The 16,946-nt window shown below is 43.3% G+C and overlaps 1 protein-coding gene across 1 annotated transcript; it reads right to left on the bottom strand.

Moving 5' to 3' along the window:
* Positions 1-787: 787 nt before the first annotated feature.
* On the bottom strand, positions 788-16,312 carry EXOSC10 (exosome component 10). Its single transcript, XM_076356153.1, has 25 exons — positions 16,154-16,312; positions 15,192-15,328; positions 14,605-14,728; positions 14,000-14,104; positions 13,414-13,579; positions 12,521-12,632; positions 12,153-12,228; positions 11,899-12,009; positions 11,324-11,467; positions 10,804-10,994; positions 9,905-10,061; positions 9,105-9,253; positions 8,733-8,783; positions 7,830-7,941; positions 7,115-7,165; positions 6,473-6,551; positions 6,183-6,304; positions 5,765-5,860; positions 5,044-5,118; positions 4,472-4,559; positions 4,161-4,234; positions 3,440-3,608; positions 2,892-2,953; positions 1,566-1,639; positions 788-970 (listed from the first exon to the last, which is right to left on the bottom strand). The coding sequence occupies exons 1-25, from the start codon at positions 16,310-16,312 to the stop codon at positions 940-942; spliced, it is 2,715 nt and encodes a 904-aa protein (XP_076212268.1). The 3' UTR covers positions 788-939.
* Positions 16,313-16,946: the final 634 nt, after the last annotated feature.

The raw sequence follows: 16,946 nt of genomic DNA, 5'->3' as shown, positions 1-16,946 counted from the left end.
AATGTGGCTTCGAGCAAAGTCACATCAGCCCTACCCTTCGGCACTCCCGACTGTAAACTGTAATGTTGCTTACCTCTTTCGCAGCAGCATTACCAGCCTTCACTTGTCAGCATTTAGAGTAAGCTCTGCCATCCATCCATCAAATCATGGGCTGATACTCTGTCTACAAAGACTTCAGGATAACTCACTGTGGGTATTTAAAACTATGAAATGTTAGTATAGCTGTACTGAGATTCGGCTGCAGCACAGAACCTCACTGGCTTTCCCCAACCCAATAGCGCCCTGTGGTTTTTACCTTCTACCTAACGCTACTGCTTTCACTCTATGACTTTATGGTGAAACCACTGGTCTCTGATCCAAAAAGTACCCTAACTCTTTTTTCCCCTTAAAATCTTTGCTTAAAAATACACAAACGCTGCCCAGTAAACACACTCATTTTTCATATTACCTTGTCTTGTAAGAGATGAGCTGCGTAGTGCAATTTGTAAGCAAGGTCGAACACAAAAGACCGCCTGGCCTTATTTCCTCCTCTGGACCGCTGGGGTTTGAGTCACATCTACTGAATCTCTCTATTATTTTTGTGCTGGCTTTAGAGATGCCAAGAGATTCCTCTCATACTCCACTAACATGCTGGTTCTGGATTTCAAGCAACTCCAAAAAGTGACAAGTTTAGCCTAACTGTGTTTGAGGACACAGGATAAACTTTCAAAATTAGAAACAAAGCAACATTGTGAGTATAATTAGAAAAAAACCAATGTGAATATAATAAAAGTGAAATCAATTAAGATGTTTTTCCTTTTGGAAAAAAAGGATTTTAATGGGTTTAAAAACTTTTCTGTACAAAAACTGCTCCATGACTGGTATTTGCCTTCCCATGGTGACAATACTTCTGACTATTGTTTCGTTCAGCAGCAACTCCCACAGGTCCTGTAACAAGGACTATCTCTTTGGCCAGTGGTGCCTGGATCCCCTGCAAAAGACAGTTACAGAAAGACTTTAACTCTGACTCTGAATTCACTCAGGACTGAAAACCTACGATAGGTTACAATGATTCTATTGAGAAAGGGTCATGATGCAGACAGAACCTTTCTCCCTCCAATGCTGCCCTTACGTAGTGTTGCTCTTTTATGACTAAACAATACACAAGGATCAAGCCTCCTAAGCTACATGTTAAGTATCTAAAATACAGAATAAGAATGTTTGTATTTGGCAGTACTGTTATTTATCTTCCTCCCAAGCTAGGCAAACCCTTCTTCCCACTTCCGCCTATCTTTGTGGCCAAAGAAAGCGACTCCCACATCTATTAACACAAACTTTTACCTCAGCATTTCAAACCTTCCACCCAGAATTGTCTTTGATTGCATTAATCCTAAGCTTTTTTTTTTCCTTTAAACTGACGTCAAGCTGTGAAATGAACGTGAGTAGGTGTTACCCAACCTCTTCCCATTAAACATGTGCTTAAGCTCCCACAGCAATAGAGGACAATAGCTATGCTTTGCCCATAGCTCGAGGGCACAGGCGTGAACACTCCACCACTGCGCGAGGACAGCAGGCTCACAACATACCTATCAGCTTTCCCCGCCAGGTAGGACATGCTTCGGTTTCCAGATTGTTGAAGTTTGTTAGCTCCAGCAAATTTCTGCACAGAAGAAAAAAAAAAAACCCAAAACACCACCACAGTGAGGTAGCTGCCAAATACAGTATATTCCATGAGATTCATGTGCTGTCAGGTCCCTCCAACTTCAAGGAACACTCCTCATTTACACTGTTACCTTTTATGCTTTAGGACTTCTTTACATGCATAACTGCTGAATGCATCTGAGTAAGTGCTGTTCTATGGTCTAACCTTGACATATGAGGCACAATACCCCACTGACAACAAACCTTACCCATCTAGACAGAAAGATCTGTACAGGTTGTCCCAAATTCACCAGTTGGTTTCTTTTTTTCTCCTGAAACAAGTTTCAGCTGACACAGAAAAGGGATCGCACAGGAAACTGTTTCCTACACTATTAGGCATAAACTTGTTCAGGTTCTAAAATATGATTTTTAATGAGTATCTGAGATGCTCCCTGGTACCATTTGCCCTCCAGTTAAACATGCAGAAAGGTAGAATGCACAGGAAAGAGGCTGAAATGCAAGAAATGAGCTTCAGAACTTAACGCTCGAGCACCCAATGAGTTCATGCATGGGCACCCTATTACTTCATGCCTGAACGCCCACTGACGTCACGCATAAGCACCCAAATGCTCCACGCATGAGCACTATGCAGGGTATACATGGTGGGGTTTAGGTAACCCAGGTCTGCAGGGGTGACCTCAGGTGGGGGGGATGACGACACAGGAACTGTCCTGTGCTGGTCACAGGTTTCCCCAAGTATGTGTTTGATTGTTTATATTTTCTTTCTTCTCTTCAATCTCTCAATCTCAATTAGCAATAAATTAAGTAAAAATTCTCTGAGCTGAGACTGTTTTCCTAACGACAGTACTTGGTGGAGAATGTGGGCAACACGCAAACGTGCCACGGCCTGGAATAACTGGACTGACTTTGAGATTTTTGAGAGTGCCTTGAATTTGGTATTAGCAATTTGTGGTGGTGTGCTGTGGTCTAAGTGTCATGCCTGTGATGTATGGGGGTGCAGGTGTGAACAATGTATGAAGAGGTGGGAAACAACAGGAGGGTCTGAGGGGCCCCAAAAAAGCTCTTCCTGAACGGGAAGAGGTTATAATACAAAGTATGACCTCATGATTGGAAGCTGCACCTTGGTACCAAGCGCTGTTAGGGAACATTCTGCAGACCCAGAAAAAGTCATCTGCCTTCCCCAGCGAGTCCCCAGCTGGGTACATGCTATCATCAACATTTCTGTTCCTTCTTTCATGACATGCCTGTACCTTGCCTGCATAAGCTTGCTTGGCAGGATCAAATTGCGGCGACTGCTTCGATTTGCTGCTTCCTAAGGGAGAGAGGAGAGAAGCTGTCACTAAAATTTTCCAGAAAGAACAGTACATTCCACGGTGTTCCTCTGATAATAAGGAGGTTTCACTGCAGTCTCCCATATGCTAAAACCCACAACAGTCTCTTAAGGGCAGGAGATGCTTTTCAATAGATACTTGTTACAAAGGAGTCAAATCTCCTTTGCCTCCTAGTTCCTGTGGTCCAATTAAACAGATGACTTTCTCTACAGAGAAAAGAAGCAAAATACGAATTCACAATCCCCTTGGCCGACGGTTTCAGGATTTTGTTTCCAAATCAGAAAAGGGATGCTAAACTGTACATTCCCCAACTTAATTTCTTTTAGTATTTCCCCACTGTAAGGTAAGTGCATTGTAACAGTTTGTACTGCCTTGGCACCTATATTCACACACAGCCTTCTCAGGGCTCAGCTGGCAACATTTTCCACAGCCTGCAGCACTCTAGCAGCAAGAGATCCAGATCTTACCCGCAAACACTTTGAAGTTGGACTTGCTGTAATCAAAGGGGGTAAACTGCTTCGGTGCTTCCAGCTCCTCTGGTTGCTGGGAGGCTTTTGGCCGTTTCTTCTCTTGTTTTGGCAACTCTGTTCCTGTTTCACTCATGACTCTCTCCCTCTTCTTATTAGCTTGTTCCTGCTGTTAAAACAACCCACAGAATAGAAACAAGGACAAGTTCAGGAGAGGAGAATGAAACATCTCTGTGTAGGCACGAATACCAGCGTGCAGGTGAACTGCCCAACAGACCTAGGCCCCAGTGACAGCTATTGTCTGTGGTAATAACAGTGTGGGGAGAAAGCGCTGTGTTCTTCTTTGGGCCAAAACTGCTTTTTTTTTTTCCTTACAGCAGGGACTTTTCAGATGAAAAGCCAAGTTGTCGTTTCACACGATACTAGAGGCTGAGATCTGCTGTGGCCCCACAGGCAGATTTGGGGGAACCGAGGCAAGTGAGGAGCAGAGAGATGCAGCAGTGGAAAACATTCCCTACTGAAGATATGGAGGGACGCGAGGATTTGCACAGCACAGTTGCTAGGGGCCTGTTGCTACACACAGGGCAGAACCACAGAAGGACCACTACCAAAACACTGTCATTCAGGTATTTCAGAGTCATAGGGCTCAGGGTTTCATTCTGAACTATGCCGTAAAGGTCAAAAGGGGCAAAGGCTGGAAGTAGGGAATTCAATGACATACCATAGCTTGCTGACGAACTGACACAATATTTTCTGTTGCCTCTTTATACACCTTCTGTGCCTGGTCACGAGCAGCTATGGAAACAAAGAAGCATTACTGTAAAAAGCAGGATTAAGTCACCCAGGAGCTTATAAAAACCAAGCAAACCAGCTTGTAGCAAGTCTCAAACTAAATAGAGTACAATCTTTGTCAAACAATCTCATCCATCAGGAAATCCATCATCTAAGGTTTTCTTGTAACTGGGAAACAACGTATCCGCATTGCGAAAAGCATGCTAGCCAACACATTGAGGAAGGGAAGAATGGCTGTACCTGACTGCTGGGCTGCTTTCTTTTTGGTTTCATCCTTGGACTCCTTCTGTACTTGTGTCTGACTCATCAACTTCCATCGATTGCTGATCTGCAATGAAAAAAATTACCTGGGATCACTTTCTTTGAAGTTTTATGGCAAAAGGGAGTTTATAAACTTGCTACCACATGCTGGTCTTCATTAAGAGTACAAAAGATCAAATTGGTTTGTAAAAGAGATTAAGATCTGCTGCACCAGGTAAAGTAAAACCATGTGCCTTAAAAGTTCTGACCTACAAACAAGCCATGAGAACAAAGGCAGATACAGACTTCAATAGTAGTTTGTAGCTTTGACAGACAGGCAATATACAGTGGAATGTCTCCAATCCCTGGTTCTTCAAAGGATACGAATGCTACAGAAACAATGAACTACAGATTCAGAAACATGTCAAGTTTCTCAAAATTTAGATTCTTTTTCTAAGGAGAATCCAAGGAGAAAAAAAAGATTCCTATATTGCTGAGGTTTCCAAAGGAAAATCATCTACTTATTTGTTTCTTTTGTACTACTTGGCAGGAAATTTTAGCACGAGTCTTACTTCATAAATTTTTGATGATGGGTCAAACTTTGCAGCTTGTGAGACATAGGCAGGATTCTCTTCTGAAGGTAGGTACTGTAGAGAGGAAAAAACCATTTTGTTTTAAACACAGCACATGACATTTAGCTCATTGCCAAAATGCTACTTAAAATGTTCCAAATCAAAAAGTTAATATTTAAGAAACATTCTACAGATAGATCACATTTTGGAAACAGAAAAGTTACCACAGCTGTGGCCAAGAGAAACATTAAAGAAAAACCAAACAAAAAACCCCCGAAAAACCAACCCCCAACCACACACCAGAAAAAGTTGTTTTGATATTATTTACTAGTAATTTGCCACTCCAAATCTATAAGAAAGTATTCTATTGTTCTTCTGATTCATTAGAAGAGTAAAATCAGCTCACTAACTCTAGCCATAAAGTATATATGAAAATGTGATGCAAATTAAAAAACCCTCAAACTTGACTAAAAAAAAAAAAACAGTGAGAGGTCTCTTTACTATGTAGAAAGACATATATCTAAGAGGTGTTTCAATGTGTTTTGAAAACAAGTCCACACATGCATGCTTTGCAAGAAGGACAATCTCCCGATTCCAGTAAGAGAGCAGCGGCTGATGCTATATCAAGCTCTTTCAGATATGCCTGGAAAAACAGCTCAGAGCATCCTCTGCACTAGGTAGTTTATGAGTCCCACTACAAGTATGTATTGGGAGCTTTTACCATTCTAAATGGATTTTCAAAGGACTCCATTATACGCTGAGCTTTCTGCTGTGCAGTGGTTAAAGCCTTCTCATTTCCTTCATCTTCATCACATTCCTAAAAAAAAAAAAAAAAAAGAAAAAAAAGAAATATTAACATTCATAATTTTTGGTTTTGGCTACTGCCATTTCATGCACGTTATTTCTCACTCTATCTGAAACTCCACTGATGGCAGTAACCCTCCAGAGAGATGTAATTAACTTGCTGGCCTCCTAACCTAGTTGTCTTGGTTATGCCATATGCTTGACAGGAAGCCAGTATCATTTCCATGCATGTCCCACCTTACTATTTTTCGCAACACTTTCACACAGTTTGATCAGATTATTAAGTATGTTTTCTAATACTTAAATACTGACACTATCACAAACACGTTGCTTACACTGAATATGCTGACAGTGGCAGTAGCAACAAGACATGTTGACTCTGGCTGAACACCCTGAATATTCACTGTCCTCTCACTGTCTGAAAAGAGACAACCATGTTCCAAAATTGGTGCAGGCTCTACATGAAAAGGAAAAGGAGACAAAATTTTTATTAAATACTTGTATATTTTACTGCTTTTTTGTGCAGTGAGATTTCACTGAAAGTTTCTTCAGGGCTGCTTATTTCCCCATGTCAAAGCCACATCATGTCATTATTAGCACAGTTTTTAGGTTAAGTCCAAATTACCCAAGGCAGAGTTGTTCTGAAAATCATCCCTAGGAATCCGGGAACTGTCATGTGGTCCAAAGAAGGTATTCTCCAGCTTCTGCAGAAAGATTCAAATTACAAACACCATTAATACACTACTCTATGAATCTCTATATGTTTTCACATATTGCAGAGACACATTAATGAAAATTCAAATAAAAGGGTGAAATTCAGAGACTGAATATTCTTAATATAGCTCACCTGCCAGAGCACATTGCATCTGGCATCAAAAGGATATCTGTGCAAACACCCACTGGCTAATGGAGATGCTTTACTTGCTGGTAACACAGCACAAGGAGAGTAAATGAGTCAGCCTCAGAAACTCATCTGAAACTTCTCTTCTTACAGATCAGTCAATATAGACTAACACACATGAAACTGTCCAGCAGCTAGAGCGTTTGCTGATGAAGCCTTAAGTGCTGCTATTACAGTGGTTTGTAACATACCAATTCACAGCTGGTGATGTTATGAGTCTAGCACAGAAAAGCAACATTAAGCTAAAGCAGAGAGACCTGTAAAATGGATGAGAATAAACAATTTACTAGAAGCTAGAATTTTGCTACATTTGTTTCTGAGTTTAAGGCTTAAGACATTCGGTAACAAATATTATGTAAACAGTACCTCAGGGTTGGATAGAGGTGCTCTCTTCTTGACTACCAAAGCAATCTCAGACTAGAATGGGAGAGAAAGGCAAGTCACTTAAATGCACCTCCCCTATTTCTTCTAGGTTGAGCTCCTTATCAATGTTTTCAACACATTTATTACAAGCTAGCAGGTTAATAAAATTACATTCTTTCTTCTTCTCCTGCAGTGTTTGCATATGGATACATTTAAACACCTCACACAGAAAGGACACATTCACGCTCAAAAATGGTTTTGTTTCACTAAAGGAGGAAGACTGTATTAATATCAACATGCTGACAATGTATTTTAACTAATGAACCTCTTACACCTAGGGCTTTTTTTTCACTTCACCATAGCTGTAAAAGATTTATGAATCCATTTACATGGTCAACAAATTCCACAAGGTCCAGTTCTTCCTCACACAGGCAAACATGATGTGCAATGGAAGACAGACAACTGCACCCTGTTCAAGTAGTGTCTGTTGTTTTACTGCTCTAGTTCTCCAGGAAACTACACTGTGTTTACTGCAGAGCAGACAATAGACAGGCAAGCAGTTGCAATATATCTTTCAGCTCTACTACAGAACACTATATTCACAGTGCTCAAAAAGCAAACTTCAGCATACACATCATCATAGGTCATCATTTAGCTCTAGTCCCTGGCTTATAGAAAGAAAGTGATGAGTCTCTTGCGTGGTACGAGCTACTCCTACCTTGAGAAGAGGCATCTCCCGGGCCTGCTGAATGAGAAGATGCAATTCATTAATCTGCTGGCGAACTAGTGGTGGGACTGGATTACAGCAAGCAATGATGCCCTGGGGTTCTCTAAAGAGAGATGAGAAAAATTCAGTGTGCTATATTTATGGCTGATGTGTTAGGCATTTGCATTCAAAGGACGTGCAACCAGATATAACCATGGTCCTGACTGTGACAGAATAAGACAAGTCAGATTAATCTGTCAGACTTCATTTTCTGTGGTGAAAAATTCTTCTGTACCAGGTGTGTGCAGATAAGGAGAAACCATTAACTCAGCTCTCCTCTCACTTATCTTTTCTGTGGTCTATCTGTCTGTCCCCATCTTCGTTTTGTTCCTTGTTCAGTATTCATCTATGGAAGTTGAGCCCAGCAGTGGACTTGTGTTTCAAGATGCATTTTTATTATTCTCAAGTATGGATGTTAGATGATGAGTGCCAAGTGTTTGAGGAAAATGTTGTATAAATTGGGTGTTTTAAGGGATCTGCCCCATACTCCCCCTGCCAATCCCTTTAGGAACTGAAAAAAACCCCAAATAAATGTTTCGGAGAACTCATCCCTCTCTTGCTCTGTAATACTGTAGGAATCTCCAGGGAGACGTGTGACATATAGCAATGCAAAGGAGTATGTTTTATTAGTGGAATAAAATGAGAGAGAGATGTATCCCAGAAGAAGTTTGGAGGCATCTGAAAGAGTATTGCTATTTATTTCTCTTCCAAACTGAAGAACTGTAGAGAAAAGCATTGACATATAGTATTGACAGCTGGAAGGAAGGAACCAACTGCAGAAGTAATTACACACTAGGAAACGACTTGCTGGATATTAAAATCAAATGAGACTCCTCAGGGGTGAACAAAACTTACTTGGGCAGCTCCTCCGCTATCTTCAATAGCATATGATTTGGTAGCACATATCTACAACACAAAGAGGCAGTGTGAATGTAACAGAATGTTAAAAACTCTTAAAAATACCTTCAAAGTGCACAAGTCTGCCCCAATTACAAGGTCTGAAAAGATGAAATCATTTAAAAAGAAATTAAGTAGGGCTGATCTAGATACCTGTAAGAATTTACTGCTAACAGGACTTCTGTATAAAAAGCAGCCTGAGGTAGTACACTAATTTCTACAGGTAACAAAGTGGTTCCACCGGGGGGGGGGGGGGGGGAGAGGAAAGGGGCAAAATCCAAGACACTCATTGACATATTAAGCCAGTGTCTGTAACTAAAGACTTCCTACCCTGTACTCTCATCCTCTTGACGTGCCATCTTATCTCTCCATGCAAACAGCAACCTAAATGCTGCTAGCTGCTGTGTGTTGAGATGTTTTTTCTGCCTCCTGTAGAGTTCAAGGTAGGATTCATCTGAAAAGAGGGGCTTGATGTATTTCTGGACAGGAAAAAAAGAAACACTCATGATCAGTATCAGATTTGTGCTTTCTAGTTTGCCTTGCTTTACTAGGACAGACAATCTCACACAGACATGAGGGGACTGAATAAACTCAGGTACAACGTGTCTTGAAGCTTTTACCCTAAACTATTGGTAAGAGCCTATCCCTGAAAAACATACATCTCATCCATTTTTAGGGGAAAACCACCCTCACCAACTCCAGGAGCAGCTTTAGACATACAGTATCTTCATGCTTTACTACATTAGACAAGGCCTACTTTCATAGACAGTGTTTTCCACAGGCACAATATCATTATCTCATAATGCAAGCCAGCTAGGCTTTGAACTTCTAGGAACATCCAGTAGAACTGGAAATGTAACCTCTCTCTTGGGAAAAACACACCTGAAAGCATCAGGAGGCCAAGGAGTGCCAGCATTGAAAAAACAGGAAGAGAGCATCTGAATCTTAAGGATTTTAGCTAGTGAAAGAAGTGACTGCACACAACTGAGTCAGAGTTTATATAGCTGTTTTCAGACACACAAAGAGGAAAAAAACCTGCACCTATGCAACAGACGTAGAATAGGCAAAGGACTTTCTGTCCTACTAAACCCATATTCTGATCCAGGTAATCCAACCAGGTGAAGCTTTACCTTCAAGCAGATGTCCTTGCTGCGTTGCCACACAACCTGCAGCTGAGTGGGCTGCTCGTTCCCTTTCTCCCACAGCGCCTCCCTCACTTTATCATAGATGTAGAGCAAGTAGTGAGTGTCATCACGGGCATACTGAATCATTTCTTCTGGCAAAGGGCTAGAAAAAGAGCCAAAATTACACTAATACATTTCAGTTGCCCCGCCAAACTGCCACTTTCCTCTTGCAAGGCATATTAGGGCAAACTGCACGTAAAACACGCCAAGAACTAATAAGGAAATTCTTTTGTTTCCTTACTGAAGTATTTGTTGGGCAACAGCAGTAACATGCTGTGCACTCTCCAGTTCAGATGGCATCTCGTTCACGTGCCGGAGAGCAGGATTGCCACGTAGCTAAGTCAGATGGCAGAACTGCTTGCTATGGTATTTGTCATAACTCATAACTCTACTTTGCGTATGCAGAGCCTACATAAAGTAGACCTGGGATCTCTGTGGCGTGCAGGGTCCATCTGCATAGCCAAGCTCATTGCTCCAACAGCATACTGCTCTACCTAGTGTGGGCGACTGAATGTTTTTGTGGGGGCTCTAGAGGAGCAAATACTGACTTTCTCCATCATACTGCAGTGGTTAAGTGCTGTTCCTAAGAAGTGAGCTTCCAGGAGCTTTTCATTGCTTGATCTTCCCTGATCTTCCCAAAAGAACACATTTTCTAAAGAACTACAGGAAAATGTAACACTCATAAAAGAACTTAAAGCACAGCCAGGTAAATGCTGTGCTCGTTCACTTTGAGACTAACCTACAACTATGGGGTTTGCAACCAGAAACATGCTCCTGCTCTAACAATACAAACAAGGATAAGTGCTACCTTGCAGCTCCAGCCCATTTAAGGAGTCAGTTTTTACCGTATCCTCCAGTCAGCCAGCTGGTACTGCTTGTCAGCATCTACATTGCAATACAGCTTTAGCAAGTGGTCCAAAGAATGCCTGCCAAGATTGAGGAGACGAGCAGCTTGATGAGTATCAAACATGTTCACCAAGTACAGACCAAAGTCTTTTTGCAGCCATTCCACATCTGAATCAGCACCATGAAGGACCTTGAAGAGCAAAACAAATTGAGAATGATATGAAGAACATTTCTACTCCAGGCTAGCAGCACTGTGGTTTCATATTCATGTTTCTGGGACCAGATTTCTTTTCTCTCTGTTAAGTGCAGAACTACTAAATGAGTGCACTTGGCAAGTAACTCCCCACTTGCATCAAGGAAACAGGCACATGAACAAATTACAATGAAAGCAGAGCCAAGTGACCAAGACAGAGCACACAGTGTGCTTTTAACTATAAAAAAAGCTTAAACTAAGAAGAAAAAAAAAAAAAAGAAAAAAAAAGGAATTCTGGTGGTGAATTGGTGAATTTGGCAGCTGACCTTCACAATTGCAGGGTCTGTGAAGGTCTCGTTGAGAATGTTCATGTCGCTGCGCAATTCCAGTGTATCAATAATGAAGTCTTCTGTTCGGGTGGAAATCTGCATTAGGCACGTCAAGCCCAGGAAGCTCCTGTAGGAATGGTGCTGAAAAATATGGGAGAGAGATGTAAGCTAGGATCCATTACAGAAGTAATACTATAAAACAAACAGCACCCCAAATGAAGGAAGAAAAAGTAACAGAGAACTTCTTAAAGAAAAAGACAATTGGATGAGCAAGCTTTCTCTTTGCAGTCACTAACATGACATAAAAAACATGGGATGAATTGAGAGAAGATCAAATTCAGTATGAAGTGTGCAGCCAGTAATAGCATTGGAAAACTTACAATATTGCCACAGTTTAATTCAACCTTCTAGATAATATCTGACAGGTCACGGTCATGAACTGTCTTTTCATGTCAAAAAGTACAAGAAGCAGGAGAAAGAGAAGACTACAAAACAGACTAGAAGAATATAATGGTCTCCTAGGTACTAACAGTACACATGTAACTTTTAAACAGAAAAGGCAATTTGATTACCTCTAAGTCCAGGGCAAATTCTTTACAGTTCATAAGATTTTCATTTAGTTCTACCAGCTGATCCAGTGTGGTGATAAAATGACAGGGTGTTTCCTTGATGGGCCTGTACATCTGGCAGAGCAAATTATTAGGCATGGTATGTTCTCTGTCAATTCCCGCCCCTGACCTCCACCCTCAATTCTGAAATTCATCAAGTATGGCTGGCTGTAAACTTACTGAATCTGCAGTAAGTTTAAATTAATGTGGGCACCAACCTGGGGTTCTGGTTTCTTGAGAACTCCATCTGGTGGAGAAAAATGTTCCAGTTCATACTGGTAAGGGTGAGCAAACCTGTGGAAATTAGGAAGACAGGCACAGGCTAAATTTCAGTCATCTTTATGAAGCCAGAGCGCAAAGACTTTGAGAGCTATGGCAGTTTCCCTACTGAGTAGAAATTTTGTCTCTTATTAAGCATAGATTTAAAATAACTGCAGATGTCTAAAGCAAATCACATGCAACGTAGTGTGCGGACACAAACACATGCAGAGCTGTTACACATGAATAGCATCAGCACAATGGGACCATACAAGTGCACATTCACCAACGGTACTCCAAGCACCTTGCTGTCAGTTTAATTTCTTACATGTCTTGCTCAGTTTGCTGTGTCCTCTGCTGGTGTATGAAGTCTGCCAAAGCAGCTGGTACATCCAAGTCTTCAGGGCGCTCCTTTCGTTCCCGTCCACTTTTTGTGAGGGCTGAACAACCAATATGGAACAACTGGACTGGGTCCCACGCATAACATGTTCTCAGCCTACTACTCTCTCCCCTCCACCCACCACAAGATATTATTAAAATCATAAGGTATCAAAAATCTTAACAATTTAGACCTGCAGCTTTTGCTGTCAGCAAGATTTCTGTCTGCACCTCTAATGACAACTCAGTTACTAGGTTTTACCAGGCTGTTGTTAAGCAAGACGCAAGGTGGCTCTGCTCGAGAGCTTGGAAGGAGATTGAAAAATCTTCAGAAAAATCTTTCAATCATTCCCAGTTACTAAAAGTACAACCGCATCAGTGCGGACTAAAGATGAATCATCATCAGCAGAATGACATGTTGCTGAGACAGGATGTTACGCCGGCGGCTTTGATAAAGCACCCAAAGTAAAGGTAGGTCTAACCTTACACCTGGCGCTCCTAACTAATTAGAAAGAAGTATCTGTAAAGCCAACTAGACTAGCCAAGACCACTTCTGGTGCCAGAGTGACTCTCATCATGCACGTTCAATGGTGATAAAGAGAAGCAGCAGAATATCTGTTTGGAACAGATTATTTACTGTATACCAACAAGAAGATGCTGTATGCTGACCTACCCTTACATTGCACATGTATAAATAAGTGTCACAGAGTTTCCTGCACCTAAATGGTCAACGTCTCCTGCTGTTACTTGTTTTTACAGTCAATGATTTCTCCTCTAGACTGTGAAGACAGATTTGTGTCAAATACTCTCAATAGGTTACCCAATAAAAAATAAACCTCTTACCTTCAGGCAAAGGTTTCAAAGCATTTGGCTTGATAAAAAGTTTAGGTACAAAGGGAGTGTTGGAATTGTCAATCTTTTCCCGAAACTTAAGCTGTGGTCGAGAGATATTCTTGGCATGAAGCAGTCGGAAGGTTTCAGACTGAGTTCTCTTGTGAGAGTCTCCCGCCTATTTAAAAAAAGGTAAACCACAGGTAAAACTCACATGACTTAACAGATGTTCAGAGTTTCTTTTACTCAGCCTGACCCAATATTCAGAGGAATAAAGTTGTACTCCAAACTCAAAAGTGAGTCACTCTTTTGCAGCAAGTCCAGCACCTAAGAATGAAAGTTCTCTGAATCGGCATCCTGAATTCATATGAATAAGCAAAAGAAAGGCTGTTGTGTACATGAAACTGAAATGGCAATGGAAAGCACACAGAATCCAGAATCAAGTTTGAATAAATAGGAAAAGGAAAAAAGAGAAAGTTAGGACATGTAAAAAAACGTGACGGAACATTTAACTACTCAACTCCACTGGAAAATCAGTAGTGCCGATGCTGGGAAAAAAGCTAAGATAAACACAGCAAACCGAGAGCAGAGGCCTCACCTTGCGGTTCCAGCTGGAAACGATCGTCTGTGGGGGCTGTAACCCAGCAGGGAGGACTGGTTGCTGGTTTTTGTTCACTCCTGCTGCTTCATCCAATAAAATACCCTAAATTCCAGAAAAGCAAGGTGAAAACCAAACACCTGTTAAATTACCGTGCTCAGCCACTCTAGTCAGACTGAATAAAGAAAGTCACACAGGTAGATACCTCCACAGCCATTTCCCCCAAATTCTGTGCAACATGAGACAGACAAATGTGGGAGGAGCATGCTGAACATCAGGGGTAGGACGTGTTTCCTCAGAGAAGCAGCTCTGTGAATTTACAGACCTGTTCTGAGGTTGTGAGGTTCTTGTGCCAAACTGTATTTAGTTTCCTCACAAGTCACATATTACCTTCCTTCCTTTTGGGCCATAATCCATCTGCCTTAGCGGCTGTGACCGCTGCCCTAGCACATGGAAATGTTGTTAAAGTAAAAAGGAAAACTACCAGATTGAGGAAACACTAAACATAACTGTAAAAGCACTACTACTAAAATTCTTGCAGTGAAAAAAAAAATTGTGGCAACTGAACAGTTTATAAGAACAACATCCAGAAATAATTTGCTTACCACTCTTTCAAGAATGATGTCATTGGAGTCAACCAGCATATCAAATTTATCTTCCAGCTCTGTCACTTTGCTGCGATCTTTCATGTGGCTACGGCAGCCATGGTATTGCATCACCTTGCTCATGCTTGCAAGAGAACAGTACAGCTATTAGCAATTTGAAAGCAGGCATGCTGAACACTAAACCGTCCAATTCTCTTCAACTTTCTACATCTTCAAAGTTTGAAAATAAATCAAATGCAGTACCTATGGATAACATCGCGTGAGCAGTGAATAGAAGCAGCACCTACGCAGTATTAAGCGTTAGAATTAATTTCGTATGAACCACGTGACTTTTTAAATAGATAGCCTAATGCGTTTTATATCAGCCTCTGCTCCCTGCACAGCTCTTTATCCAAATCATTATGAAAGGCTGTCTGTAAACTTGTTACTTAAAACTTTCAAGTGCTAGAAAAGTAGCTAAAATTAGGTATGTGAAATAAAACATCTTTTTATCTACAACAAGTTTGGAGTCTCCAAAGAAGGGCGCTACCTTCTGTTTTGGATTGGAAGCTATTAGCAACGGCCCAGAGACGCAAATGCATCCTTACCAGTGAAGGAGACGGTCACCCTGTGTCTCACAGTACGCCCGGAAGCCAGGGAAGCTTCGGTAGAAGTCATACTCATCGCCAGGCTGAGGGAGCCCATTAGATGCCTTTGTCGCAGCTACCACTGTGCCGAGAGCATACTGTGCAAGAATACCACGTTATTAGCGTTTTTTCAGTATTTTGTTCCTCCATTTACCCAGAATGCTATTTGGTAGAAATGCATTTTGCCTAGCTTGTTTGAACTGCGTGATTCTGATATATAACATCATGGGGCTTTTAAACATGAGTAAGTTTACAGCCATTTAGTTCACATCGTCTATTTAGGGACCTTTAAAATCATGAAAGTCTAATAACAAGACTTAAAACTCAGTCTGGTATTTAAGGCGTGAAAGAACGCCTGTTAAATCAGCAGGAATGCGGATAACTACTTTATTATCTTAACAAAAAAAAACCCCTGCCGATGCTTCCTGCTTGAGAACCGGTAGGCGCTCCCTCTCTTGGAAGCGGCAGCGTGCACAGGTGAAACACAACGTAACTGATGCCGAGATCTGTAATCCAAGGGGCAATGCCCATCGCCACGCGTCCAGCAACGGCCCTCGCGAGGGTCCCGCTTCCTCAGCGTGTCAAGGACTCGCGCCGGGGAGGCGGCAAACCCCCACCCAGGGACGGGGCGCTTACAAGACCCTGCTCAGGACAAGAGGGCCGAGCCCGGGGCCGTAACAGGCCCCAACGCGCCGCTCTGGTCCCCGGCACCCGTGGGAGCGGCCCGCCCCCTCCCTGCCGCGTACGGCGGGGAGCGCCCACGGGGGGCTCCTCGCGGGTGGCACCTACTTAAGTGGGGGTCCTCAGGCAGCCCCCCACAGAAAAGAACTACAGCTCCCGGCATGCCCCGAGCCGCGCACGGCACGCCGGGAGCAGTAGTGCACGTCGCCCGCCCCGCTCCCCCCGGCCCCGCCGCCGCGCACCTTGACGAAGGCGTCAGCGTTCTCGAAGCCAGGCAGCGCCGCCGCCGCGCTGTCCCCCTCCGTCTCCGCGGGCCGCCCTGCCGCTCCGCCGCGCCCCTCCTGCCCCGCGGGGCTCTCCGCTGCCGCGCTGCCGCTCCCCCCACCGACGGCGGCCGCCATGTTGCCCCCGCAGCCACGCAACGCTCAGACGCTCTCGCGAGAACGCGGTCGTCTAGCAACGGGGCGGGGGGGGGCGGGGACCGGCGGGACGCATGCGCACGGGGAGAGGGCGCCGGGGCTGCCCTCTGGCGTCCCCAGGCGGCGTGGCGGAACAGGCTCCTGGGTGGGAAGAAGGGGGGTCCCCGAGGTGGGGGGCACTCAGGGACACCCCTCAGGGCTTAAAAGGGGCGAGACCCCCGGCACTCTTCTCCCACAAGTGCCCACCAGTAGGGCCAGGGGCTGCCTACAGAGCAGTCCCCAAGACAGCCACACCAGTGCCTAGAAAGGGGCCTGGGGCATTGCTGCCCAAAGCCCCTGACTGCCACCTCCCTCTTTCCCATTTTTGGGGCACAGCACTGGCACAAGTGGCTGGGGAAGCCTACAGAGCCCCAGCCAGGACAGTGACGCACCCCACACTGTCCCTCGAGCTGCAGCTGTGACCCCGAGATCAAGAAAGCTGATGTGCTTACCACATGGTTGACATTGCCTTGGCTGGAAATTAAGATTTGGGGGTTGTATGGTCAAGTTTCTTTTATACAAGTGACAGACATCATTCACTCTTGGTAATTTTGCCTCCAGCTGCTATCAAAAAGGA

Source organism: Aptenodytes patagonicus, chromosome 19 (genome assembly GCF_965638725.1).
Source record: "Aptenodytes patagonicus chromosome 19, bAptPat1.pri.cur, whole genome shotgun sequence".
Classification (NCBI taxonomy): Eukaryota; Metazoa; Chordata; class Aves; order Sphenisciformes; family Spheniscidae; genus Aptenodytes; species Aptenodytes patagonicus.
The sequence above is the reverse complement of the archived record's forward strand: the minus strand, read 5'-3'. Positions and strand labels throughout refer to the sequence as shown.

Excerpts from the sequence above, each read along its gene's own strand:
- EXOSC10 (XM_076356153.1), bottom strand. The coding sequence starts at position 16,312 with ATGGCGGCCGCCGTCGGTGGGGGGAGCGGCAGCGCGGCAGCGGAGAGC. Across the intron at positions 6,305-6,472 it reads TCAGAACAACTCTGCCTTGG|AGCCTGCACCAATTTTGGAA; the intron begins GTAATTTGGACT and ends CTTTTCATGTAG. Across the intron at positions 5,861-6,182 it reads CCACTGTCAGCATATTCAGT|GAATGTGATGAAGATGAAGG; the intron begins GTAAGCAACGTG and ends TTTTTTTTTTAG.